The 27,416-nt window shown below is 46.4% G+C and overlaps 1 protein-coding gene across 1 annotated transcript in view; it reads left to right on the top strand.

Moving 5' to 3' along the window:
* FABP3 (fatty acid binding protein 3) overlaps nt 1-18,264 on the top strand; it is an 83,406-nt gene extending 65,142 nt beyond the window's left edge. Inside the window, exons 3-4 of the mRNA XM_069623043.1 lie at nt 10,136-10,237; nt 15,239-18,264. Coding sequence (XP_069479144.1) covers nt 10,136-10,237; nt 15,239-15,292 — 156 coding nt within the window. The 3' untranslated portion in view covers nt 15,293-18,264. The remainder of the gene's footprint in view (nt 1-10,135; nt 10,238-15,238) is intronic.
* The last annotated feature ends 9,152 nt before the right edge of the window (nt 18,265-27,416 follow it).

Raw genomic sequence — 27,416 nt, 5'->3', positions numbered from 1 at the left:
CTCCAACCATCCTCGCCGGCTGCACGGCACCCTATACACACTCCCCCTAAGTATATGACTATCAATTCCACTCTCACAGCTAATGACCTAGCTGAATAATTTGCTGCAAACATTTCCAAAATCATAGACTTTCTCCTGACCTTCCTCACACTCCCTCCTCCTACATTTTACACTCTGCCTACACTACCATCATCCTCTGCCTCTATCTCCCACTTTAGTCACACTGATACTGACAAAGTGATATCTCTACTGATGAAGGCTAACCTCTCCTGTGCCCCATCAGACCCTCTTGCTCCTCAGCTAGTCAAGCCTATTGCCCATATAGTGGCCTCTCACTTCGCTGAACTATTTATCCTGTCCTTCGTCTCTGCTTGATTTCTCTCTGTTTTCAAAACAGCCACTGCCATCCATCTCCTAAAAAGCAAGGGGCGGACCAGAGCCTACAGGCTAACTTTCTCCCTATATCTCCCCTTCCGCACTACTGTAACATGCTCAAAAGGGTTGTGTTCAACCGTCTTCCATATTTCTTAGACATCCACAACCTTCGAGACCCCCTATAAGCAGGTTTCTGCTCCCGTCATGCCATTGAAACTGCTCTCATAAATGTGTCTGACTTCATTGCCTCTGCTAAGCACTCCAACCTATCCTCTATCCTAATTCTCCTGGACCTGTCTTCTGCCATTGACACTATTGATCACACTGATCTTCTTAATGCTCTCTTTCTTCTTGGGATACGCGTTCAAGCTCGTGCCTGGATTGAATCCTAACTTGCACCTTGCAAATTCTCTGTCTCCTAGAGCAACAACATCTCTCAACATGCTCCTCTAACTGTTGGTGTTACACAAAGCTCTGTCTTGGGTCAGCTCCTCTTTACAGTCTACACCTCTGGTCTTCGGGCACTAATCTCCTCGTTTGGGTTCTTGTTTAACTCTTCGCGGATGATACTCAAATCTTCTCTTTTCCTGAACCCTCCTCTGATCTCTCTATCAACATTTCCAACTGTCTCTCTGCCATTAAATATTGGATGGCTTTGCACTCTCTGATGTTAAACTCTAACTAAACAGAGGTGCTCTTCCCTGCCAAAAACACTCCCTCATCTTTCCCCCTTCCTATCCAGTTCCTGCCTCACACTCTCCTCTACTCTTCTTCACCTAGAAACCTCAGCATCATTTATGATCCATCTTGACTTTCATCTCCACAACTGGAACAGCAGCTCGCCTCAACCTCCTAAATATTTGGAAAAACAGGCACCTCCTTCCTTTCAACACTGCCAAGCATCTCTTAACCACTCCTCTAAACTAGACTACTGTGCCAGCATCCTCTTTGGTCTCCCCAACAATGCTTTATGTACTCTTGACAAGATCATTAACTTTGCTACCAGGACCCTCTTTGAACTCACTCACTTCATACCTACTTCTTTGTACCGTCACCTATGCTTGATGGCTGCTGATGCAAATCAGGGCCAGATTTAAAAGTCTTCTCCTGGTTCACACATCTATCCATGGTAAGGCACTGCTGTGGCTATCCTCCTCTATCCAACTCCACAAGCCTTCTCGTAATGTCCGCTCTGCCTCCTTGACTACCCTTGTGGCTACTCGCCCTCCCTGTGCTTCCTCTCGCTTCCACTCTTTGTCTCTTCCAACTCCACTTGCATGGAATTCTCTTACCCCCGTACATCTCAGAAACAGGTCACATGGATTTGTTCAAAACCAAACTAAAAGCCTACCTTCTTGCCTCCAAGTTACCCTCTTAACCTACCTCTCATCTGCCTGCTAGCTAAACATTTTTCCCTCGCCTCTAACCTGCCTCTGTCCCTCACATCCTCTGCCTACACTCTAGCACGTCACCCATCATGGTTACATCTCAAACACAGCTGGCCATGCCACCTACCTGCACTTAATTTCCAGTGTTCGTTGTCCTTAATGTATGTATGTCTACGTATGTATTGTCACCGTTCCATTTACCCCCTTCCACAAGCTGGTCAGAATGTCCCTCAAACTCACCCAATTGTAAGAAGCTCACTGCTTCCTGTCAAATTTGATTTCTTATCCATTGTACATGCTTTTGTGATCAAAAGAGCATGGTTCCATATATATATATATTTCTGAGGCTTGTGGAATCTGCTTAGATCACATGCTGTGCATAGGCCGATATCTAGTGGAAGCTGCGGAGTATTACAGTTGTTGTTTTCGAAACTCGAAAAGGGACGTCGATAGATCGTGCCAGTAATACTATCCCTAGTGTGACGTCCACTGTACCCATGATCCCTCATGTGTCGAAGTCCCTCAAATTTGTTTTCCACCATTCGAGACGGACACGTGTAGCGGAGTTCCTCTTTCTGCATAAACCCATTGACTTACTTCAATTACCGATAGTTCACTCTTTCGAGCCTTTTTTTCACCGACCATCGAAATATCGCATCAGTGAAGACAAAGAAACTGCCCGTCGAAAGACTACTGCGACGGACCGTTCGGCCTTGGAAGGCCGCCCCGGGCCTCGGCCCATACAGTAGGGAGAGAGGGGGGAGGTCATTCTAGGATGTATATGCCCCTTTTCTTACACTACTTTCGCCCAGCTGCCATATTTTGTAGTTATGGACAAGACCTTCTTTAAATTCTGCCACAAGTGCAATAGAACATTTCCGTGGGTCGATAAGAATTTAGTCTGTAACTTGTGTCTCCCAAGAGACCACGTCAAGGCTTCTTGTCGAGCGTGTAGGCTCTTCCAGCTCAAGACTTTAAAGGACCAATTGACAAAACGCTGGGCCCACTAGACCAGGCAGGTAGAATGTGCTTTCACTGATGGCAGCAACGCTGCCGTTTAGGACGGCAAGGGCAACAGGGTAGCTTTGGCTACCCAAGCACAGGCCCCTGACCCCAGAGGCCCATTTGTGGGAACAACACCCGGCGGCGGAAGCGCTACAATTCCATTCACCACTAAGCACATACCCCCAGGTTGAGACTTGACATATGGGTTGAGCGGTTGACAACGCACGACTCCCAGGGAAAGGTCAGTTGAGTCCCTGTCCTCTGGGCACTCTCGCTCGAGATCGCCGCACAACAGGACCCTACCGTCGAAAGACAGTGCGGGTGTCGCACGTAAAACTTCCACCGAGGGCCGATCGTCCGCAGACGAGGCCTCGTCCCTACCTGCAAGCAAAAATCAATGCTCTGCGTCAGATCAGGTATCAGGCCCGAACAGTCGGATAAACATGACTCGGGTGCCTGGGGGGTCAGGGGTGGAAGAGCACAAGAAAAAGTCCTCAAAGAGCCCTCATAGGGATAAAACCCCTCATAAAGAAAAAACTGAAAAATCTAGGCCCATCCCCCATAAGGATAAACCTCTAGAGGCTAGGCCTAAACAGTCTGGGGTAATTCCTCCCACAAATGAAGATTTGGGACTTCCTTCCCAATCCTTGGTCATCCCAAGTTTGGCACAGTGGTCATCACAAGACATAGACAGAGTCATGAGGAGAATGTCCTTTATGGCCGCTTTCTACGAAAAGGACCCTGCCTATTTCGAGTTTCCACTCTACTCCCCCCACTACTGCTTCCTCTGGGTCACAAGTCTCTGCTCAACCTTCTCAACCCCCTACTAAAAGGTCTTGTTCTGAAATTCCAGTGCGTAGCAGTCATAGAAGTCTATGACCCGGACTCCAAACACAAAGAACTCTCTATTTTAGAGGCAGCAGACCCTCAGTACGATGAGGATGCAGCAGACCCTCAGTATGATGAGGATGCAGCAGACCCTTATTATGGGGACGATGAAGACCAGTAGGCTGACCCAGATGCCAATATGTATCCTATGGACTCACCTATTGATCAGGACCACATGATTGCCCAATTGACAACCAATCCTTTTTAAATGAGGTGCTAGCCAAGGCGGCAGAGACTTTCAAATACAGACCCAGGAGGTACAATAGGATAAGGATTTTCTAGAACAAATCCTTGGGGACAAGAAGACTGGCACAATTTATTTCTCTCCTCAAGTCAATACAGCCGTCACTAGAGACCCCTAACCTCACACGTACTGCAAACCCTGTATAGAAAAGCTGTTTAAACCCACAACTTCGGACCGGACCCTCTGTACATTAGAGGTCAACTAAAGCCCGATTTGCTAGTCATAACTACAACTAGGAAAGAGAGCGGGCACCCCCCCCCCGCTTGCTTCCTCTGAGGCTCCACCTGACAAGGAAAGCAAGAGGCTTTATACTATGGGCAGAAAGGTCGCCTCCTCTGTGGCTTACCAAACCAGAATTGCAAACAACGCAACCCTCTTGGACAGTTACAACTGCCACAAATGGGAGGAAGTGTCGGCCTTACTGTCCTCTGCCCAGGAACCATTGAGGTCCCAGTTAGCTTTGGTGGCTGCAGACGGCATAGCAGTGTCAAGCTGCTTACTTAAAACCAATCTTGATGCTGCGGACAACGCAGGAAGGCTTATTTCTCAGGTGACTGTTATTAAACGTCACGCATGTCTGAGACAATCAGGTTTTAAACCAGAGACGCAGGCCACCCTGTTTAATATGCCTATCAAACCCAATGTGCTATTCAGCAATTCCGTCGTGGATGCCCTTAAAACAGCCAAAGAAGAGTATGGCACACTTAAATCTTTGGGGCAACTCACCAACAAGCCACCCGGCCAGTAGGGTAATGGCCATTCTTGCCGTTTTTGCTGCCACAGTTCACAACGGGGGTCCTATTACAATCAAAGCCAAGGTGTGCCCTGGGGAAATAATCAAGGTCAGTCCGCCCAAAACAAACCTAGAGGACCGCATAGATCCTGAGCTTGTGGCAGGGGCAACTCCTCTCGAGGGGGTACCCCTATACAAAAGCAATGACTATCGGGTTCAGGTGCCCTCCCATGCCTCTCCAGTAGGAGGGCGCATTTCCAGCTTCACCCACGCATGGGAGGGGATAACCTCAGACAGATGGGTGCTGTCCACAGTGGCAGGCGGATACTGTATAGAACTCTTCTAACTACCCCAGAACCACCCCCCCATGGCAAAAGATACATTTAAAGGAACACCAGCGTATCCTCCTCGAGGAAGTCACTGCACTTCTGCTAAAGGACGCTATCGAAATCGTCCAGGCCAACCAGGTAAACAAAGGTATTTATTCAACCTACTTCCTTGTGCCAAAGAAAGATCTAACCATGCGCCCAGTATTAGATTTGCGCCCTGCAAACAAATATGTAAAGCCACAAACGTTCTGCATGACTTCGCTACAAGAGGCAATCCTTCTAATAAAAAAGGGGATTACATGGCAAAATTGGATATGAAATATGCCTATTTTCATATTTCAATGTTCCCAGCGCACAGAAGATTCTTGCGTTTCAAGATAGTGAACTAGCACTACCAATTCAAAGTGCTACCCTTCAGGATAGCATCTGCTCCAAGGGTATGCACAAAGGTACTGGCGGTGGTGGCAGCACACCTGCGTAGGGAGGCAATCCCAGTGTACCCTTTCCTGGACGACTGGCTCATTACAGGGGAGCCCCCCCCAATTTGCATGCAAATCAACGAGAAAAAGTCAAGCCTAGTGCCAAGCACAACCAAACAGTTCCCAGGAGCTGTCTTAAACACATGAGGGGTTGGTCTTTCTGTCAGAGGAAAGAGTCCAAAACATGTTGTTGCAAATACCACATTATCAAGCCGGCTGCCAGATAAGGGTGCGCAAAGCGATGCGCTTGGTAGGCATGATGGCATCTTGCATTTACCTGGTTCCACACATGTGCCTGCGAACCATGCAGGAATGGTTGGTGAAACAATGGTCTCAGGCAAGAGGTCAGTGGGAGGATCTAGTGGTCGTTTCACCAAAACTAGTACGAAATCTTCACTGGTGGACGAGAGAGAATCTACTGAAGGGGAAACCCTTCTACGATCCAAAGATACAGACAATTATAACGACGGACGCCTTCCTTGATGGGTGGGGAGGCCCGCTACCTTCACCACAAAGCTCAGGGTCTGTGGTCTCGCGCGGCAGCTCAGAACCACATCAATCTGCTAGAATTTATGGCAGTATTCAGGCATTCAAATCCCACTTAATGAACCAATCTGTGCAGGTCCTGACAGACAGCATTACAGCAATGTTTTACATAAACAAACAGGGGGGCAGACCTTCTCCAAATCTGTCCAGACTTGCACAGCAAGGAAATGGGCACTCAGATGGAAGATCTTCCTATCGTCACAGCACATTCCAGGGGAGCTCAACTCATTGAGCAGAGATCCCCTACCAGAAGAACACGAGTGGCAACTTCACGCAGAGGTCATAGAGCACCCCTTCTCACTATGGGGTTTCCCCACAACAGACTTGTTTGCTACAAGTGAAAACGAGCAATGCCCAGACTTCGCGTCCAGATTCCCCCAGCCAGGCTCCAAGGGGAACTCCCTATGGATGAACTGGTTAGGGAAATTTGCTTACGCTTCCCCCCCCCCCCCCCCAACACCTCTCATGAGGAAAGTGGTGAACAAGATCCACAAGGAACAGATGATGCTCATCCTAGTTGCTCCTATGTAGGCAAGACAACCCTGGTATCCACATCTGCACAGACTGGTGATGTGTGATCCTATCAAACTCCTGTGCCCGTACAATCTGCTCACCCAGCACGGGGGACTACCAGTGCACCCTCAACCTCAATCGATGAACTTGGCAGCATGGCTCCTGAAGTCATAGAGTTTGGGCATCTTAATCTGCCACAGAGATGTATGGATATCTTGAAATAATCATCAAGAAAGCCTTACACCTGGCACCGTTATTTTGACAAGTGGATGAGATTTGTAGTTTGGTGCCAGACAAAACAGATTAAACCTATAGAATGTACTCCTTCCCACATTCTTACTTATATGCTCCACTTATTGGACGCAGGGTTAGTATTCAACTCCTTTAAAAGGTCCACCTGACGGCTTTGGCAGCATATACCACTTGTCACAATAAAGTCTCATGGTGGAAGGTACCTGTCATCAAGGCATTTATGGAGGGCGTAAAGAGATTCCACCCTCCAATTTCAAACCCGCCGCCAGGATCAGATCTCAATGTTGTACTCGCTAAGCTCATGGGACCCCCTTTGGAGCCTATGCATAAGTCTGGTCTCAAACACCTGACTTACAAGACCGCCTTCTTAGTGGCTATCACTTCCATAAGAAGAGTTAGTGAAATACATGCATTGGCAATGCAGGACCCGTTCTTTGTTCTACACAAGGACAAGCTGGTTTTACGTACTCACCCTAGGTTCTCTCCTAAATTCATCTCCAAATTTCATGTAAACCCGTCTAGTGAGCTACTGGCTTTCTTCCAGGGACCCACCAGCTCAGCTCAGGTAAAACTCCACACACTAGATCTGAGAAGAGTGGTCCTCTACTATGTAGACAAGACCAGACCGCTTAGAAAGACAGATCAACTGTTCGTCTCTGTAGCACCAGGCAATGAAGGTGACCACATTTCAAAAAATGCCATCTCTAGGTGGATAGACAGATGTATGCAACTTTGCTATTCCGGATCAAATACAACACTGCCTTTTATGCCCAGGGCTCATTCCACAAGAGGTACAGGAGCCACCCTGGCTTTCATCGCAAATGTCCCTCTAGACAGCATTTGCAAAGCAGCTACATGGAGCTCAATACATACTTTCACTCAGCACTACTGCACTGACACTCATTCCAAGACAGATACACAGGTGGGACAAGCGGTTCTAAGACATCTGTTCGTGCATGAACATTCTCACATCCCTCCTCCTGCTAACACTGCTCGCTAATCTATGCACAGCATGTGATCTAAGCAGATTCCACAAGCCTCAAAAGGGATACATTACTCACCGTAATCGTATTTCTGATGCTTGCATCTGCTTAGATTCACCTGCGCCCACCCCCCTACCCCCTCGGAGAGTAGCCGCATGGATGCTTATGAACTTTTCTAGTACATATCTGCTTGGATACAACTGTACTCGCACTGCACCTCATGCTACCTCATGTCAGAAAAACAACAATCTGAGGGACGTCGACGCATGAGGGATCATGGGTACAGTCGACATCACACGAGGGTTAGTATTACTGGCACGCCCTGTCGACGTCCCTTTTCGAGTTTTGAAAACAACAACTGTAATACACCACAGCTTCCACTAGATGTTGGCCTATGCACAGCATGTGACTCTAAGCAGATACAAGCATCAGAAATACGATTACATGAGTAATGCATCCCATATATACACATGGCATAGCAACGCTTGTGGCATGAAATGGTTAAGTACGAGCTGCACATTGATTTTTTTATTTTTCTGGAGCTTGTGTTGCTGCCACAGAAAGCTCTCCCTTCTTCAATGGTGAGCTGTGAAGAAGAGCAAGTCACCTACATTGGGTTGTGCATGGACTCTGCTAAATCTGATGCAGCTCGGCCTCTCTGAAGCCATCCCCTCCCCTCCAACAGCAATGTGATTTCTCCAGAAGGATGAGGGCTGAGTGATTTTATTTACAATTCAGTGAGGAATTTAGGGAAAATAGGCATATTGTCTTCCACTCAAGCAGAACAACCAAGCTTCACATGCAATTTTGGAGTTCTGTTCAAATAATTATATATGACATGTGTTGGCAGACATTTTACTGTTGGGGTGAGTTTTGTGACAAATTTAATGAGCAGATAGCCCATTGAGCATTACATGGTTAGACGAGTTTCATGCTTGAATCACAATCGGACAATGTACAATTGTGTTGTCATTATCATGTTCTTAAAATGCTCTGCCTTTATGCAAATTGCTTAGTCCTGACAGCACCTCATCCCTACCCCCCTACTTCTAGGCATGCTGCAGCACAGTCTGGTGCCAGCAGAGGCCCATGGGCCTCACTCCTTTTTTCCATTTATTCTCATGCCTGCTAACTTACTTCACCCAAAACCCCCCGCCGTCTCACACAATACCACCCAACCATTACACAACCTACCTCACGCCACCACTCCACCAAAACCCACTTCACACTCTCACTTCACTGCCATTCCAAACCATCACACCACTCGACACCCCTACATCACTCACCCCCTCACACCACAACCACCCTAGATACAGCCCCTCTGTAACCCTATGCCCTTATTATACTCCCAACTCTGCCCCTATACACACCTTCCCCACCCCACTTTTTGCTCTACCTCCAATCTACCCTCCTCCCCCATTCTACCGCCTCTGATGTCTGGTCCCGCTCCACTCTGTCCCACTCCACTCTGTCCCACCCACCCTTCCTCAACCCGCTACCCACCCTTCATCAAGCAGCTGCCCTTCCTCAACCCCAAGCATCCTTCCTCAACCCACTACCCTAACCACCCACACAAAGTTCCTTGCTCCTCACTGCCTAACCTACCCTTCTCCACCCTTCTGTTCCATAACCCTCTCTACCCTCACCTCAATCGACCCCATACTGCAGACCCCATTCCACAAACACCATCCCTACCTCACCTCTACCCACACACCCTCATCCTTGCCTACCACTACCAGTTCAAGGCCCTACCTTTTGGCTAGAAGTTGTTCTGCCCCCCCCCCCCCCCCCCCCCCCCCCCGAGTGTTCACAAAGTGTCTGGCACCGGTGGCGGCCCATCCGCATCCATGAGGTGTACACGTATGTCTATACCTTGACGACTGGCACATCCTGGCCCGTTCGTGAGAGTTGGCCATCGGACACACATCCCAAAATATCCACCCACCCTAGCTCACCTCTTCCTACCCCCCCAAATCCTCATTCATCCATTTCTTTCTGCCTGCTGCTACCCACCTTAGCTCAAATCTACCCCGACACCCTAGTTCACCCTTAAAATCACAGTGCATACCCTATTATTTCCAAACATAGTGTTTGCTGCCATGTACCTTTAGTAATACACATTGTAAAAAGACGTCATACACTGCAGTGAAGAGAAGTCTTTCTACTATGTCCACTACTAATGTTATTTGTCTGCCAGCACTAATGTGCAGACATATTTGGAATTACTGGCTAAGTAGAGTGCAACGATTTACTGCATTCTTTCCAATAAATGTAAACTGCAAGAATCAAATGTAATCACATTTGTTTATTGAATTGCCAGTAGTTTTTAAGTAGTAACCTGTCTATTTTATAATGCATTTTTTCACAAGCAAATGGGCCTCTGTGCCTTTTTTCTTGCAGTCTATTATAACCCTGGACGGAGACAAGCTGCACCACGTTCAGAAATGGGATGACAAAGAAACCACGCTGATCCGAGAAATACAAGACGGGAAAATGATCCTGGTAAGAGTCTACGCAGAGCGTCCTACCCAACCCCGATCCCTTTTACTGACCACATCCCCAATTGCAGGAGTCTGTTTTTCTTGTGATAGCAATATATGTTGCCATGGATGGATGGAGAAATTGGGCTAGCAAAGGGACCACATTGTGCTCTGAGATCACAGAATTACGCCCCAGTTAACATAGTTATACAAATGTGCGATTTCTTTGTGGATACTGATTTTGTAAAATGTACGAATTCTTTGTGGCTATTGAATTTGTGAGAAAAGATATGTGGCAGGATTATGTTATGTTGTCTGACTTAGGGTCCCCTCTGCCCGGCGCTATGCAATGAAACTGGCCAACCCACAAGAGAAACATCTTTTTCTGTGATTTAAACTAGATATGTACTTTGCATTGATACCCCCTCAGATGCAAGCAAACTGACAGTGAGAAAAAATAAATGTGACTTTTTGCCATAATTAGTAGCAAGTCCTGAAGAAGTACACACCTGCAAAACAAGTATCAGCTTTCTCACAACAAATGTGTGCAATACTTACCTACCAACTAAAGGCAATTAATACCATTTGGATACTTTTGGTACAATTGCAAAGTTCCATAAAGTCGGCATATATTTTATCTTCTAGTCACAACATAGCATGATCTTGCATATTTGCAGCGACTCACCAATGCTACACCACTATTACGAATAGCACAGTGACCTTGTGCTTCAACACCATCACATTTTTGATGTTTTTGCTATGGGAGATGGAGGGCGCCTAGGTGGGTGAAGAAAGTATTCTATTTGTGCCGATTGGAGTTAAACATTATTTTGCATGCTATGTTCCGTTGCCCACATTTAATTTGTTAAGGAGTCCGATGGCTGTTCCCATTGTGGAAGTAAAATAACATTTATAAGGAACGCATGGTGGCAACCCGTAAAGACAGACACAAGTGATCACAGTTCAAGGGTGTTTATTAAACTGTTTGCAGGTTGGAAAAACGCCTAATCTGGACCTAAATCTAAGATGGGAGCAAGCGTTGACCATCAAATGAAAATAAGGCAGTCCCAGTGGCGTTGTGTCAAATAAAAAGGGCCTATACTAAGAAACCTATTGCCAAAGCTTACAGCTAATACAAAGTGTGTGAGAATACAAAAAGTGTGTGGTATGGTTTCAAGAAAAGAAAGAAGTCAGGATGCGGTAGCCTGGGTATCAATTCCCCATGTTTTGAGCATGGGGTAAGGTGGGATCTTGGAGCACAGCACACTCTCGAGCTCTCCCAGCACAAGATGACAGTTACCTTTCAGCATCTCAGGAGCAAGTCTTGTTACTCTTGAAAGTGTCTTGCCTTCGAGGGCCTGATGCATTCAATACCTAAACACAGGTTCCTTCAACAAAATTCAAGTTTGTTTGCTTGTTTTAATTCGGCTGAGGATTTTTCACCCCTGGGCCCCCTCTTCCTGGCGTTGACCCCTCTTTACTTTCAGCCTACCTCCTCCGGGTTCACTATGGCTTGTCCTTTATTCACCAATCTTAGTCTTTTTAAACAGTTCCAGTGGGCATCCCTCAGCCGGGTGCACGTTTGTCAGCACACAGTTTCTTGGGACTTTAGACTTTGGCCCTACCTGGTTAGCATCCCTCTTCCAGGTTCACTCTTGGCAACTTCAAATATACTTTGCTTTCAATGATTTGCGGCATTTCTCACGAGGCAGGATTCACTTCCCTTCCTTTCTCTACAGTTCGTAGGTCAAAGGCTTTCAACTGTAAGGGGATTTTGCTTGACCACTTTGACCTAACTTGGTGACTCTCCTACGGCCTTCTGGTATCTGTAGTTTCACCCAGATGGGGATCGGCCAGACTTTTTCGAGTTAACACCCACGTGGTGTGGGTTCCCTCTGTAGCTGATCTTCCCTTTAACACTTTTACAGTTCTTTGATCTTGGTTCAACTTGCCACCTTGCGACTTTCATTCACCACAGCGCGGCTCTTATTGGCTCTCCCCTCGACTCACCGGCTGTGATGAACCGCTTGGCTTTCCTCGTAACTGGCGTCAAGGATGGTACCACGGTAGCTGGAGTTTCTCTCGCTCCCGCTTATCAGCGTTGAAACGCTCCATGTACCATCTGTTGCAGCACACTTGGGCTACTGTCCTCGGTTTTACGATGAGGTTTTGCGGGTCTGCGTCAAAAAGGGCAAAGTTGTGTCTCTCCTTGTCAGCCTCTCGATATTTGCTGCCTTTCTCCTCCTCTTGAACTGCCGGGTCTGGATAGCTGTCTCGTCATGCGGTCTGCCTTGCTCATACTGTGCTCTCTTGCTCCACCTTTTATCCCTGTGGGGAAGGGCAAGGGCTGTCAGGTGTGTGTGATTCTGATCAATTGCCTGACTTGGCCTAACCCTTTTATTGGGACATGTCAGGTTAATGGCTCTAGTGATAGTCCGTTGTCTCATGTGTCGTGCGAAAGTGTTCATGTCGGAAAAGGAGGTGCGAGGGGCAGTGGTTTTGAATGTCCTATGTGGTAGGATGGGGAAAGGGTGTTGAAAGAAGGGTATACCGCGTCTCACCCATCGGTGTCCCAATCCCAGAGGACCCCCATCCAGGTAATCCTCCCTCACTGGTCCAGCACCAGGAACTGGATCCAATAGCGGATGCTCTGTGCAAACCTACTCTGCCACAGCATTATAGGAAGTTCTGCCTCTTATAGCTGGAAGTCCGGTGGTTAAATATCTTACCTTCTAATAAATAGTACACCAGTGTATTAAGACAAGTCTGCGAGCCTCATTACGAGATCGGTGGTAACCTACCGGCGGGTTGCCGCCGACCTTGAAACACCAAATTCGCCACCTGACTTCCCGGTGCCACCGGGACATTACACGTCCCGGCAGAGCTGGAAGTCAGGCGGTTGATTCGGTAAGTCCCCATTCCTGTGGAGTCCCATAGGACTCAATAGGAATGGGGACTCGGAAGCACCGGCACCGTTGCTAATGGTGCTGGTGCTTCCATCATAACTCTGTTACCAGGGCCGTTTCGCCCGGCAGGGTCAGACCTGCCAGGCGATGGGCCCCCGCCAGGCAGACTTGCAGTTTGGCGGTCTGAAATCAAGCTTACCGGCACCCTTGTTTCCAGACTGCCACACTCGTAATGAGGCCCTGTGTCTCTTTCCCATGTGACTCAATGAAAAACAAGATCTCCTCGCGGTTGTGGGATTAGGGAGAACTGTGATATAGAAAATGTTGATTGGGGGGGGAATAAGGTTTTTAAATATATGGGTACATACGCATTCCTGTAATTCTGTCTAGCACTGCAATATTGGCATTCCAAAATCCCCAGAAAACACCACCAGACAAATGTTTAACTTGCCATGCCAGAATTTGAGACCATAGGTACATTGTTGATGTTAAAGTAAAGGTTATATATTAAAGGTATCTAATACAAAATGTGCGATTTAGTTTATACAAACATTTCACAATCAACATCTATCACAATTAATACATGAATACAAATACAATTAAAACTATTAATTTCATAAATACAATCTATCACTCAATCAGTTCAATCAATCCACCCTCTTTGATACTCTCACAAGACTGAAACATGTATCTGGGGTTGCTGTTGGTACTCTTGTTCAGAAGAGAATTGCCATAGCATTTCGGTGCTGGACTGCCCATGTGGGCGGGACAAAGACTGATATGCAAATGGATATTTCCCTTCTGTGAAAGGTACAGTGAGCTAAAGTGTGGCTGCCGACTCTCGAGTTGGTACCTTCCCAAAGAACAGGTCATTTAGCCGTTTCTGTTCTCACAGAGGGGCGCCTTTGACTATTTTTGTTGTTATTAATATTAATAGCTGCACACTTTTCAGCCGTGTCACTTCTATTCTTTTATGTAAGAATATTGCTGCTGCAAGTGCTAGTAAGATTCGTAGTAGTACTTGCATTGCTTGTAATAATAATCCTGCAGCGCAGAAATAAAGGGTTCCTGCAGCAGTGAGCTGCACACCAAAATGCTCTGCAACCGTCATGGCAATGACAATACCCTCACCAGAAGAATCTCGCTCAGGGAAGAGGCTTGTTGTACACCAATAGCAAGCCTGTAGGCAGTTGTGATCATTCACAAATGTATTGTGGTGCTGCTTACAGTCGGTTTATAATCAGTATATCTAATGATAGGTAACAGTTGGATGGTAAGGAATATGCCCTGCCAACATATGTGTCGCACAACTGTCTATATGCTTTTTCGAGGCTAGGAGCAATGTAAGTAAACCTGCACAGAACCTGGGGTGAGATGCTCAATGGCCTGCAGGGTGGTCTGCAGCTGCAATCCCACATTTCCTATGAGTTTACTATACAAGATGCCATCTGCCTGCACAAGGGTCTTTTGTTTGAGGGCCCTCACGCTTATCTCATGGTAGAGTTGCTCGTGAGCAGCCGCCACCGTTCATAGGTGCCAAAGACGGCTCGTGGCATTTGCCGCACTCTATGTAAATCTACAATACTGATACATGAATAGAGCTAGTTGTATGATGACTAGTAGCAGCCTAAATAATATTATTGCCATCTGCAGTTTAATGCTTCTTCTAGTGATTAAAACTAGTTTCAATGAAAGAACGCCTTTGGCACCTTTTTGGCGTGAGTACTTTTTAAGCACTACAATGATCTCTTAAACACTTAATTTGGGATCTCTGCAATGAGCCCGTTTGGAATTGAGTCTTTTTGTGTACGAGTAATTTTCTAAGCATGATTATAAGCATCTGGGGTGTAATTGGAATGGCTCGGGTTGCTCTTCGCTTCAGTAGAATCTATTTCAGGCTATGCTGGGGCTTCCACTGACCACGTCCATGCTTTACGACTGAAATATTTACCAAGAGCACTCTGATTTGCATTAAACCTGAGATGCAGAAGCATGTGGCGGACCTGGGACTCCATCACTGGCACCCTTCCACCGTTTACAAAAGTCATGAAATTGTGTTATCTAGCTGCCATAGTCCTGTGGATTCTGAATTTGCCTTATCTTTTTATGTTTTTCAGACGGTCAGCATGGGTGATGTTGTCAGCACGCGTACCTATGAAAAGGCCTGCTAAGGAGCAGCAAGTACACCCCCACACCTGCCTTTCTTTCCACCCTAAACATTTTTTGTACCCAAATACCTTTGTCTCTATCGTGTCTGCTCCCAGAAGACTGAACCTTCTCCTTCTCCATTGCCAAGTCCTGAGGAAGCGATCGCTCGTAAACTCTTCCAACGTCCCACTCCTTGCAGTTCCAAACTTCTTCTGAATACTTTGGGCGTTGTAAGGCATCATGTTTTCTGTTTTCAGCTGCATGCCTCCCGAGGAGGAAGTGCAGAACAGATACACAAGTGATTGTGAATGGAGGACTAAGCAGGGTTTTGGCTTCAAAGGGAATCCTCGCTGTGGTTCCTGAAGTTCCCTTGTTGCAATACAACAGTGCAAACCACTTTCAGTATTACATTTAGGCATGTAGCTCAAATTCCAGAGGGACGTAGTCACTTAAATGTTATCCCCAGGGTTCACCCTGAAAATGTTGGATTCCATACTTTTACACTACACTGTGAAGATGGTTTCACTGATTTCAACTCTGAGCTCTGATGCTGTGGGAGGTGTCACTGCCCTAATATGAGATCTCTGATACTGAGATGATGGCTTCATTGCTCCGATATCAGAACCCTGACACCGTGATGATGGTTTCACTGATCTGAAATCCGAGCTCTGATGCTGTGGGTGGTTCCGCTGCTCTGAAATCAAAAATCTGACAATGTGATGATGTTTTCACTGCTCTAATATCAAAGCCCTGACAGTGTGATGGAGTCACTGCTCTGATATCAAAGCCTAACGCTGTGATGATGACTTTGCAGCTCTGATTTCTAAGCTCTGACAATGAGATCATGGTTTCACTGCCTTGATATGAAACGTTTGACACTAGGCCACTTACCTGCTGTTATAAGACAGATTCAGCAATTAACAGGATATTTTCATTGCTTTTATATCAGACCTCTGACGAAGCTTTCACTGCTCTGATATCGTAGCTCAGACACTGAGGGGACACTGCTCTGATAACACAGATCTGATAGTGTGATTATGATGATTTCTAATCTCTAATTACACTTCCCGGACAGTGAAAATATGATTTCACCACTCTGAAGGAATTCTGCCCCATTAGTGAGTTCTATGTTGTGAGAGATGGGTCACCTTCTGGAAGGCCATTTACAATACCATACTGTGTTTATTATATTTATAAACAGTAAGAAAGGAGCGCAGATGTAAGTACAATACAGAATCGTACCACTTTAGAGCTCCATTTGCTGCAACACTGACCACCATTTCCATGGAGTCTTGTAATGTTAGCCCTGTTGACCTTTTATCTGAGTATCTAATATGAACGTATACATTTTCATTGTGTGCTGTCCGGAAGACACTCTTAATGCTTGACAAGAGCTGATCTAGCACCGGAGGAAACAGAGGTTTCCAAACAAGATAGTGCATCTGGGAGGGCAAGTCAGGTGCACATCCCGTCCACTGATTTGTCCTGGCATTTGACTCATTTGGAAGCAGGGAAATCTGCCCATTTATGTAGAGGCCAGGCCACCACTGTTCCCCTATGATCAGCATGACCTTTGTTCACCCAGGTATGCAGTCGGGAGTTGGTTTCCTACCTGATTTATCTGGCATGTGAGTGACATATGAGGCAGTTCCCTGTGGCACATGGACTGCTCATGCACCGATCCCTCTATTGCTCTTATGTGCTGCATAGGATAAGCCTAGACCCAGGTCTATGAGTATCCCCTGCAACCTAGCGGCACCAGAGCAGATGGCTAGGGCCAAAGGTTGTGTAGAGTTCCTTAAACTCAGTGCAATACTCAACCCTGCCCCTCACCCGCCACAGACAAGCCTTCAAAGGAGTATGTGGCTCCATTGCCACCCTTCCATGCCCTAGTTATTTGAGAAGATAAAGGCTCAGATCTCCACGCACACATAGAATCTCAGATGGTGGCATGTTAAAGAAAAAACGGGACCTCTGTCCTGGAGATTTCTTTGTCATCTAGTGCTGTGACCCTTACTCTGAATTCAGGGCGATAATATCGCATATCTTTTCTTTCTAGATGCCCTGTATTAACAACAAAGAGAAATTTAGGTTGCAGGGCTTTTATATCACGCTTCATGCCAGAGTCTAGCCTCTAAGTGCAGGACTGCGATTTAAACCCATGCTGCCCCTTACCTATCCTCCTGGCCAAATGACCCTGTGAGTGCCTCACACGGACAGACCATTTGAGCCCCTACTGATGTCCCATGCCAAATGTTTAGCCAGGGAAGAATCAACATGGCCAGAAGATGCCCCTTTACTCTATGATCTGATCATGAAATGGGGTCCAGGAATTTAGAATAATTTGACTGGGTTGGGAAACCCCTTCCCTCGCCACACCCCTGCGTTTCGCAGAACAGCATCTTTGCGGACCCTCTGCATTTTACAGTTTAATATTTTCAAATGCCATCTGGAGACTCAAAAGATTGGGAAGAGAAGAGTGCATGCCAGTCAGAAGGGCATGAACGCTATGGTGGAATGCCTCCCAGTGCCTTTTCATGATGATGATGATTCGAGGAGCTTGTTTTGTTTGTGAAGTGTGTTGCAGGGTTTGGCCAGTGGAGGGCCGTTCTAGAAGAAACCCTGTAGATCACCCCCAAGGATTTCCCACTCGCAGGTGGGACATGTGTTGCACCCTGACCCGATCCTGACACGCTAAAGAAGTATGGCTTCCTGGAAAGTTCACTGTAGGCCTGGAGGAAGTCTGGCAGTACCACGAATGTAGGAGTAATGAAAAGAGAGGGCAGACCAAGAGGTGGCTGGTCAGAGGTGCCAGACATGAGAGATAGTTTGGCATGTGCCAAAGGTTAACAATTTGTATTCCCCTACTCCCTTCCGTTTGTTGAAACTCCCATTAACGCTGTTTTGGATACACAGGGACCCTTGTTTGGATTCAGTGCGTAGAAGTATGCTGTACTGTGTAACCAAATATTAAAAACCAAATGAAGTAAACAAACTACATGTCAATATATGATGTGGACCAGTGGCATCTCTATCTCACGGTGAACACGCCTTTGGGCAATTTATCATCAGGCAAAGCATTTATTTTCATTGGGGTCATAATCACTTGTGTATTTATTAATCTGTATGTAAATTAAGAATTTTAAGCATTGAAAGTGGTTTCACTTATTGATTTACAGGAGGAATGGTTGATATCCCGGATTAAGCTGCCTACGTCAATCTTTCCTGTGGGTCTTCTTCTTTCCTGCCACCAAAGCACAGGACTAAAAAGGTCCCTGGCCTGGCTTTTCCTTCCAGCAACTCCATGCTAAGCTTCCTGGAAGCCCGGCCATGATCTGGGAAACCATGATCCTTGTCCCCCACCCCCAACCTAAAAACACTTGCCCGAATAGCAATCTTCAGACTGGGCCTTAACTGCGAGAAGGGGAGGTTCAATACCTTACATTTCTAATGTATACGATGTGCAGAAGGAGTGATAGGGAGTTGGGATATCAAAATATCAAAATGCAGTCCTATTCCTGAAGAATAAAACCGAGTACAAGAAGGTAGCATTTTTATCATAGCACTTCTCATACAGCTAGCAATGACAATGTGACTGGGGGAGGGGAGGAACTCGAAATAGACTTTTCGCCCTCTTGGTGCAGTGAATGCTTTGAAAAACCTCCTCCCAGCAGTAGACGGGGAGACAAAAGAGTACCAAAAAAAAAAAGCATTGCTCATATAGCAAAGTCAGGATTATTCACGCTACAACAAATTAATAGGTATCCCTATCTGGACAATTCTCATCAAGTCCAGGTTTTAATTGCTTTTCTGCCCTCCTGCCAATACAGTCTATCACAAATCACCAAATGAAATATGCTAACGCAATTCATATGGAATCACCACAAAATCCACGTTTTGCAGCACACAACTGCATTTGTTGCGGCATTTTTACCTAATTTAGAGGCCCCGCAAAAATGCTGCAATAAATGCAATTTTGTGCTGCAAAACCTGCATTTTTTTTATGCCGCAAATATTTCATGCCGCAATATCATGGAGGGTCTTTGTGATAAATAAACAAAAAATGGCACCAAGGTGACTCCATATTACAACTGTCCCTAGATCTCCCGTCTGGCTAACCATGGACACACACATTTTCTCGAACATGTTTGTATCCCTCAATGAGCTTTTTATAACCATGTTTTGTAGTACAGAGGAAGAGAATTGTATTTTGAACGCCGACCCCCTAATCCCCAGGTTACTTAGATCCAGCACAAGTAAACTGGCAATTACACATACATGGAGACATTCCAGGATGGGTGGTAGAGCCTGATCCACCATGCCCCCCAACCCCCACTAGGGAACTCCCTGCCTCAACACCTCAGAGACACTGAATGTTGCTTCCCATTTCACAAGATCTCATTACTCAATCTAGAGCAATGCTAGCTAGCCTTAACTAGATCTGACCAAGGTATCCCCCAATAATCTGCTCCATGAGACCAAATCGTTGGCGAACGTGCACTCTACCAATAAGCGCAAAAAATAACTTTACTTTTGTGCCCAGTGAAATGCAAATGTAAATCTGCATATGGCCCTGGCCAGCCAAAGATTCCACCTTCCTTTTCTCTGGACTCTGCACGGTGGGGCAGCCTCATCACTATCGGACTCCTCACCCCCAGGGTCCTTAGAAGCAACTAAGCACAGTAGGAAAGGAGCCAAATGCCATCTTTGCTTGGCAGGAGCCACTGATTACTTCTTTTGTACTCCTATACCCTCACCAGTGAACTATCATTACAATAAACTGGGTGAATCGCGCTACTCTTGTTCATCGGCTCACTCTCTTCCCCAAATTGTTGGGAGGCTTGCTCTTGCAACAGGCCAGGAAGAAAAACTGCTCCGAAGATGCTGCGTGAAGCAGTAAAATAATGTATAATGTAGAACCCTGCTACATGAACCCTCTATTATGTGCCCGAGTACCCACGCTTCCCTATATACCCTGCCCCAGCAACTCAAATGCCAAAACCTTTATAAAGCATTGTTATAACAACGCCTTTACCACCAGGCGTCACACACAGCTTGCATTTGTATTTTATATTTATTTGAAGAACTGGGATGTGAATTACGAACAAAAATGGCTTAGAATAACGCATTTGCAGATGCCAGGAGCATTCCCACGATGGGTGCCTGTACAGTAGCATAAAGATGAGAACAAATCGTGAGACAGTTAATGAGGGTGTACAAAATTCTGACATATATCGGGGACAATAAAAAAATTAATCAAAATGTATATAAGAAAACAGGTGACTTACAAAGGTTGCATTACTCTACGAAGGCAAGTGCTTCAAACTAAAGAGAATTACTAAATAAATATACACAATTATATTAAGTGCCACTGGAGGCTGTGGTGGGGCCAGGTATTGAGGTTGGGGGAGAGGGCAGGTGGAGCACCCCCTCTAGCAACTAGGTGAAGTTTGAGACGAGCTTTGAAGAGATCCACATTTGGGCTGGCTATGATTATTATGGGCAGGGTGTTCTAGTGGCACAGAGCAAGTAGGGAGAAAGAGCCATAGCGAGAGGAGGCAAAGGGAGAATATGGGATGGTGAGGTTGAGTGCAGAGTAGGATTAGAGAAAATGCGATGCTGCATAAACTGAGATACAATCAGACACTTACTGTGGAGCAAGCCCATTGATAGATTTATGGACTAGGATAAGGAACTTGAGAGAGCGGTTGTGCATGGAGAGCCAACCAACATTTTGTCAGTTGGTAGAGGATCTGGGTAGGTGGTAGAGACTGTGGGTAGCAAAGTTGAGAGCTTTATCTGGAGGGAGGAATGATATAGAGAGGAAGGGCAAAGAGTAGGCTTCAGCAGTAGTCCAGTTTGATGAGCACAAGAGTGGAGATTCAAGGTTTTGTAGAGTGGTTACTAAGAAAAGGATGAATGTTCCAAATGTTGAGGAGGTTAATACGAGCAGCAGTGGGAGTGCTCAATTAGTGCAATTGTAGGTCGCTATCAAAGAGGACCCCCACGATTGCGAGTCTTGTATGAGGGAGCACAGAAGTCAGGAAGGAAGAAGATAGGAGGGGGTAGAGATGGCACTGGAAGTTGGGAGAAAGATGACTTCTGTTTTTGAAGAGTTCAGCATGAGGCAGCAGAGAGTGATCCAGTGACAAATTGCAGTGAGACAGTTGATAATCTGCTCCAAGATGGCTGGGTGAAGGAAGGAAACGAGAAACATATTTGAGTGTCATCAGGAAAAAGGTGGTGGTGAAATTCAAAGGATTGCGATAAATCTTCCCAGGGGGAGTGGTATAGAGGGTGAAGAGCAGAGGCCAAGGACTGATCCGAGGGGGGGGGCAATGACAGAGAGAGGGGTGGGCTTAGCAGTTTGCAAGTTCCAAGAGATTTTAAGGGATCGCCCTTACAGGTCGTAGGGTACCCAGGTGAGAGCAGATTTGCGCAACCCAAGGTCATGGAGAGTGAGGAGAGAGGAGTGGTCAACAAGGTCAGAAGTGGCAGAAAGGTCCAAAAGGATGAGTATAGAAGAGAGTTTGGAGTGGTGAGCATTAGAGAGAAAGTTGGAGACATGCACAAGTACAGTATTGGTGGAGTGCCTACTAGAGAAGTCAGATTGTAGTGACTTTCCAAGCCAATTATCCTCAAGGTACTTCGAGATACAGTAGAAGATGAGCCACTCAAGGACATTTGTTTAATGGGGAAGGAAAGAAACTAGGTGATTCATTGCTGGGATGTATGGGTCAGGAGAGGGGTTCTTCAATATGGGTAAGACAGTTGCAGATTTGAAGGAGGCAGGGAAGAGTGCAGCAGAGAGGGAGAGATTAAAAAAGCTCAGAAAGATAAGGGCAAGTGATTGAGACTAAGTCTTTGAGCATTTGGGGAGCAAAATGGTCATAGGAGCACAAGACAGGTTGGCACTGCAAAGGATTGGTGCAAATTCAATAAGAGCTAGGGGAGAAGTAGTCTAGAATAGAAGAGGTAGGGGGGAGGCATGGTAGACAGAAGGAGGGGTGGGGGGAGAAGTGGGGCGTGAGAGTGACACGCATGTTAGAGAGTTTAGAGGAAAGGTAGTGTGCAAAAGTCATTAGCAGAAAGGGAGAAGGTGATGGGTATTGGCTTATGAGGTGTGAGCAAAAATTGGATGGTTGATGAAGGTTTGTGTGGGTGATTGCAAAGGGAGGATATTAGGTTTGTGAAGTTGGAGGATTTGGCAGAGTCCAGTGCAGAGCTTAGGGCTGCAACGTCATTTTTGTCGGCTAGGAGTAGGGAAGTGTATGTAATTAGCGCCAGCATGGTAGGTTATGGCGCATGCTTCTTTTAAGGTCTGAATTTCTGAGGTGATCTAAGGTGTGAATGTGCATAGTGAATGCAAGATTCATGAATAGGGGAAAGACACAGGAGAGAGGTCTTGACATCATTGAGGTAAGGAGCAAGAGAGTTCTGCCTGCATTTCCTGTTAACCATTCACGAGATGACTACAGAGAAGAGTTAATTACAGAAAGGAAGACATGGTCAAGGGAGCTCCTGCCAGAGTCGATAGGCTGGTCGTAGAGGGAGTGGTCAGTTAGGAAGTATTTAAGTTCAAGGCAGGTCGCACCAGAGGGCTTAGGAAGGTTAAAGTCCCCCAGAATGACAATGTGGGTGTTGGTAGAAAGTGACTCAAGTAGAAGGGTCAGATCAGGGAAGAAGGTGAGAGGACCAGGGGGTGGCTAGAGAGCGAGAACAGTAAGAGGAGTTGGAGGAAAGAGTTGAATAGTGGCATATTAAAAAGAGGAAGAGTGGATGTCAGAATGGGGTACAGGAGTGTTGTTGGCCTTATAGATGTCAAGACGCCTATCTGGTGCAGCGCTCTTTCTCGGATGCTGTCTTGTACAGAGCCTTTGTCGCATGTATAGGCATCCTAGACCTGATACAGTGCTGTGCCTTTTGTGTGGCAATCCCACTGAGTGCAGAAAAACAAGGTAAGGTGGTCACACAGAGCAATGGACAATTTAACCATAAATACAATCGACTCTGGTCAGTGGAAGGGAGGGTGAGCTCAGTCAGTAGTTTTCAATATATAGGCATATTTTACTAGTATGTTAAACACAGGTATATAAAAATAAACACAATATGAGGCATAAAATGTATACAAACATCCAAAAGTTATAAAAAGCAATCCACTTTGATACTGCCAGAAATAACTATTTATACCAAATATGGGAAGAGAGTTGTCGTAAATAGATGACCCTAAAAAATGGGTACTAGATATTCCTCTTCATAGTTGGCCAACTATCCATATTGTATCTATATTTCATGAAGCCTATGGCTTTATATCCCTTTAAATATAGAGACACTATGGCCACGAGAGGATAGATATTAATGGCCAAGATACAAGGTATCATAAAGTGCTGAAACAGTTTAAAAATAGTGCAAAAGATGCTAACACAAAGTGCTGACTACGAGTTCTTAGGTAGACTTATCAATGGTAAGTCCCAGAATATCCTGTTTTACGTAGTTTTGACAAATAAATATATCTAGGTCAATCAAGGTGCTCATATTCGTCTTTCTCAGGACACATACAACCCAAACAAATGTTTAGCAATCAATAAACAGAAGTAGAGTTGGAATCACATCCAGGCTTCTGCTTGTATGTGAAATCAATCGAATTTCAACTTGAATTGATTTAGAACCAATTATTCTTGTTAAGTCCAAATCGGGCATGGAGCACAAGTACTTCTTTCTACCACCCCAACGGCAATCACATAATGGATAATTCATCTCATTTCTCCTATTCAGAAAGCGTCATGTTCATATCGGGACGCTCACAGAATGTCCCTGCCAGGGAGACTCGAGTTCCCCCAGTATATAGTTCATTTGGAATGGGCGCCCACTGCTGAAAACATTCAGTGGATCTAAGGATAAGAGCCAGCAGGAAAACGGCCTCTGCCGTTCCGGTTCAAGTGAAAACTCTGAGTGCCCCATGGAGCTTTGGTCAGCACATGCAGGCGAAAGGAAGGTGAGCAGTGTTGGAGTCAATTGTGGAATTTGTTCTCAACAGGTGACTGGCAGACAGAGGTAAGGTGATTTTCAGAATGGGCCCAGTGTGGTGCCTGGGAAGTCTATCAGTAATGGGTATACATCCACATCTCCAGTCTGTGGCTTTTGGCAGGCCATTCAGGGACAGTAGGTTATGGATCTTGGCACGCAGGTATCCTCCAGGCTACCAGTGTGCTTGCTATGACTACGTAGGTTATGGATCTTGGCACGCAGGTATCCTCCAGGCTACCAGTGTGCTTGCTATGACTACGTAGGTTATGGATCTTGGCACACAGGTATCCTCCAGGCTACCAGTGTGCTTGCTATGACTACGTAGGTTATGGATCTTGCACACAGGTATCCTCCAGGCTACCAGTGTGCTTGCTATGACTACGTAGGTTATGGATCTTGGCACGCAGGTATCCTCCAGGCTACCAGTGTGCTTGCTATGACTACGTAGGTTATGGATCTTTGCACGCAGGTATCCTCCAGGCTACCAGTGTGCTTGCTATGACTACAACCAGACTGTTGGTGCAGGAATTCTTGTTTCACCCAGACCAGGTCATTGGGTAACTGTAAACGAATTTAAAGACCCGAGATCCTCTGCTCGTGAGCCTGGCCAGCCTTGGGGTGATCATGCTCCTGACAAATATCCATATACGCAAGGGCAGTACCTCATATTCATCTTAAGGATGTTGAGTACAGCTCTTTCCATAAGAACAGTGTGTCAGTAATGGAGTTTGTGGCATATGACAAAAGCCCTCAGATGCTGCTTGACAGAGCTTTTTCATTCTCCATTTCCGTCCTGGATGTATACGGCAAGAAGAGGCATGACTTAAATCGTAGTACCAGGCCTCAATCCACGCTACAAAGTCCTAGTGCTAAAAAGAGGCACCACAAATACACACCAGAGTCCAAGAAGCATATCCAGTTAGCTTTGGTTGGGTCAGGTTCTACCACTGTGCCAGACCCCATAGCAGAGAAGGGTGAAGAGAGGGCCCCAGGAATTACCCTCCTCACCCCTATGAGCATGACGGCCCGAAGAGTCAAGAACACTCGAAGTCACTCATTATTCAGACAACCCCAAGTGCACCACTGACTGACACGTATGCAGAGAGGTATTCTCTCAGACAGCCATTCCAACCTTATCCAGTGAATGCCTTTATGGATATAGGTTACTCAACATTGACCATGGATCCAAACACCATAATGGACAGCATTGACTAAATTGCAGAGAAGCCACAGTGCTGACGTCATTAGTGACACCACCACATAGCTGCATTAGCCATGAATAACACTCGCAACCATGCACAGCTTACACACACACAAACACTTGTATACACGAAGAAAATGCTAACACAGTTCTGTAGATAGAGGACAGATACATATACATACTGTTAAGGCTTTCATTATTTTCCTCTTTAGCCCAAAGCAAAAATGCTAAATGCAAGGCAATGAAGAGATCCAGGGCAAGCTTGTAGATGCTTATGGCAATGAACTCTATGGAACTACAGGAGTACATAAGGAGCCTGGTAGAGCCTTGTACGACTAACCTATAGGAAACAGCACAATATAAGTGTGTAGCTACCATATTATAAGTCTAATGAAAATCACAGAAGGCCTTAAGCTGCAGGACACCAGACAAGGGAAGCAAACTCAGGCTGCACGAAGCGGGAAGACCGAGCTCACAGCCAAGGTCAGAGATGAACAAGCGCATTCCAAGCTTCAAACGACAGGGGCCCAGCTGCTGAAAAACCAAATAAATCCTCATAAATGTAGATCTGAAGAGCTCGATTTTGTGTTCCACAACTCCACAACCCCATGATGCAGCCGAACTAAACAAAGGGTGTTCACCCGTGGTGAGAAGTCAAACCCTTTAGAGCAACCCAGATGAGAAGTGAAACAAATGTTGCAACGTGGAGCGCACTTTCATAGGCAAAGGTGATGTTACTACCAGATACATTTGGGACACAGTCATTTCACATCACCTTGAAGCGGTGCACAGAGGGCTGAGAACCAAAGTGGCTCCCAGGCCTGGGGAGACCAGTTCCAGCCTATTGGGGGACAGAAATCCAGGGGTGGATGGCAGAGGGCAAGGGCCAATGGTAAGTCTGTGACCCTGAAACAATGTAATAGATAATTATTTGGGGACGAGGCAGTTCAGCCACCTGACATGGAAGGTCCAGCAGAATTAGACCTACACTGACCCTCTGTAGGGACTACCACTCCGAGCACCCAATAGAATTAAGTGATAGGTTTTTGGGGGAGGGCCCAGGTGATGTCGCAATCTGGTATCAGAATGGGGAAACACGTCTTGTGGAAGTGGAGCGTCTGGAGAATTGCGATTGTCCTGTATGAATCCCGTCTGTTTTGGCAATAAACAACAGTTCTAACTTTCCCTTGGCTGAGTCCTCCATTCATTCTGGGGAAAGGGTTGTTGGGCCCCTGGGAGCAGGACGGGTTAGCTTGTAGCAATCGCCAGACCTCTGGCATGCCAGTGCTCTCATCAACAAGTTGGTAGCAGAGGACGGTTCGGCTATGCCCATTCGGCACACACAAAGCCGCCTCTCGCACTGCAAGTACCTGGTGGGCTGCGGGACACTTCAAAGTACCCGAGAAGGTGGGGAAAGCCCGCCCCATGCAAAGGCCGTCAGGAGCCAGTTTAGAAATATCCTGCCTGTGAACAGTGAGGAGTCCAGAAGACCAGAAGGGAGGCGTGTCAGCTTTGGGAGACCCGGTAAACAACGTCAGCAGATCATGGAGTGTAAGTATTGACTCAGCCAGACGGCAACCAAAGGGGATGGGGGGAGCTAGAGACCCCGCAGCCAAGATGGATGCAGCTCTGTGAACTCCTTATCAGACCTCGTATGAGGGGAGGCGAATCCGTGACCCATCGTGGATTGTGCAAGCCCAAATGCTGGTGAAACCCTGTAGATATGCCCGGCAGGTGACGGCCTGAGTTTGGTGACCAGAGGTGCTCCAGAAGTGCTGACTTGAAACAAAGGCGCCACAGGCGTGGGTGTCCTGGGCGTGCGGCTCAGTGCGGTCTGAACATGAGTGCCTGTGCACTGCCCAGGCGCTGTGCCGGAGTCTGACAATAATATTTGCCTGATGTGGAACCAAGGGAGGGAG

Source organism: Ambystoma mexicanum, chromosome 11, assembly GCF_040938575.1.
Source record: "Ambystoma mexicanum isolate Mex_15411 chromosome 11, UKY_AmexF1_1, whole genome shotgun sequence".
In the NCBI taxonomy this organism is placed as follows: Eukaryota; Metazoa; Chordata; class Amphibia; order Caudata; family Ambystomatidae; genus Ambystoma; species Ambystoma mexicanum.
This window is presented reverse-complemented; position numbering and strand designations above follow the sequence as displayed.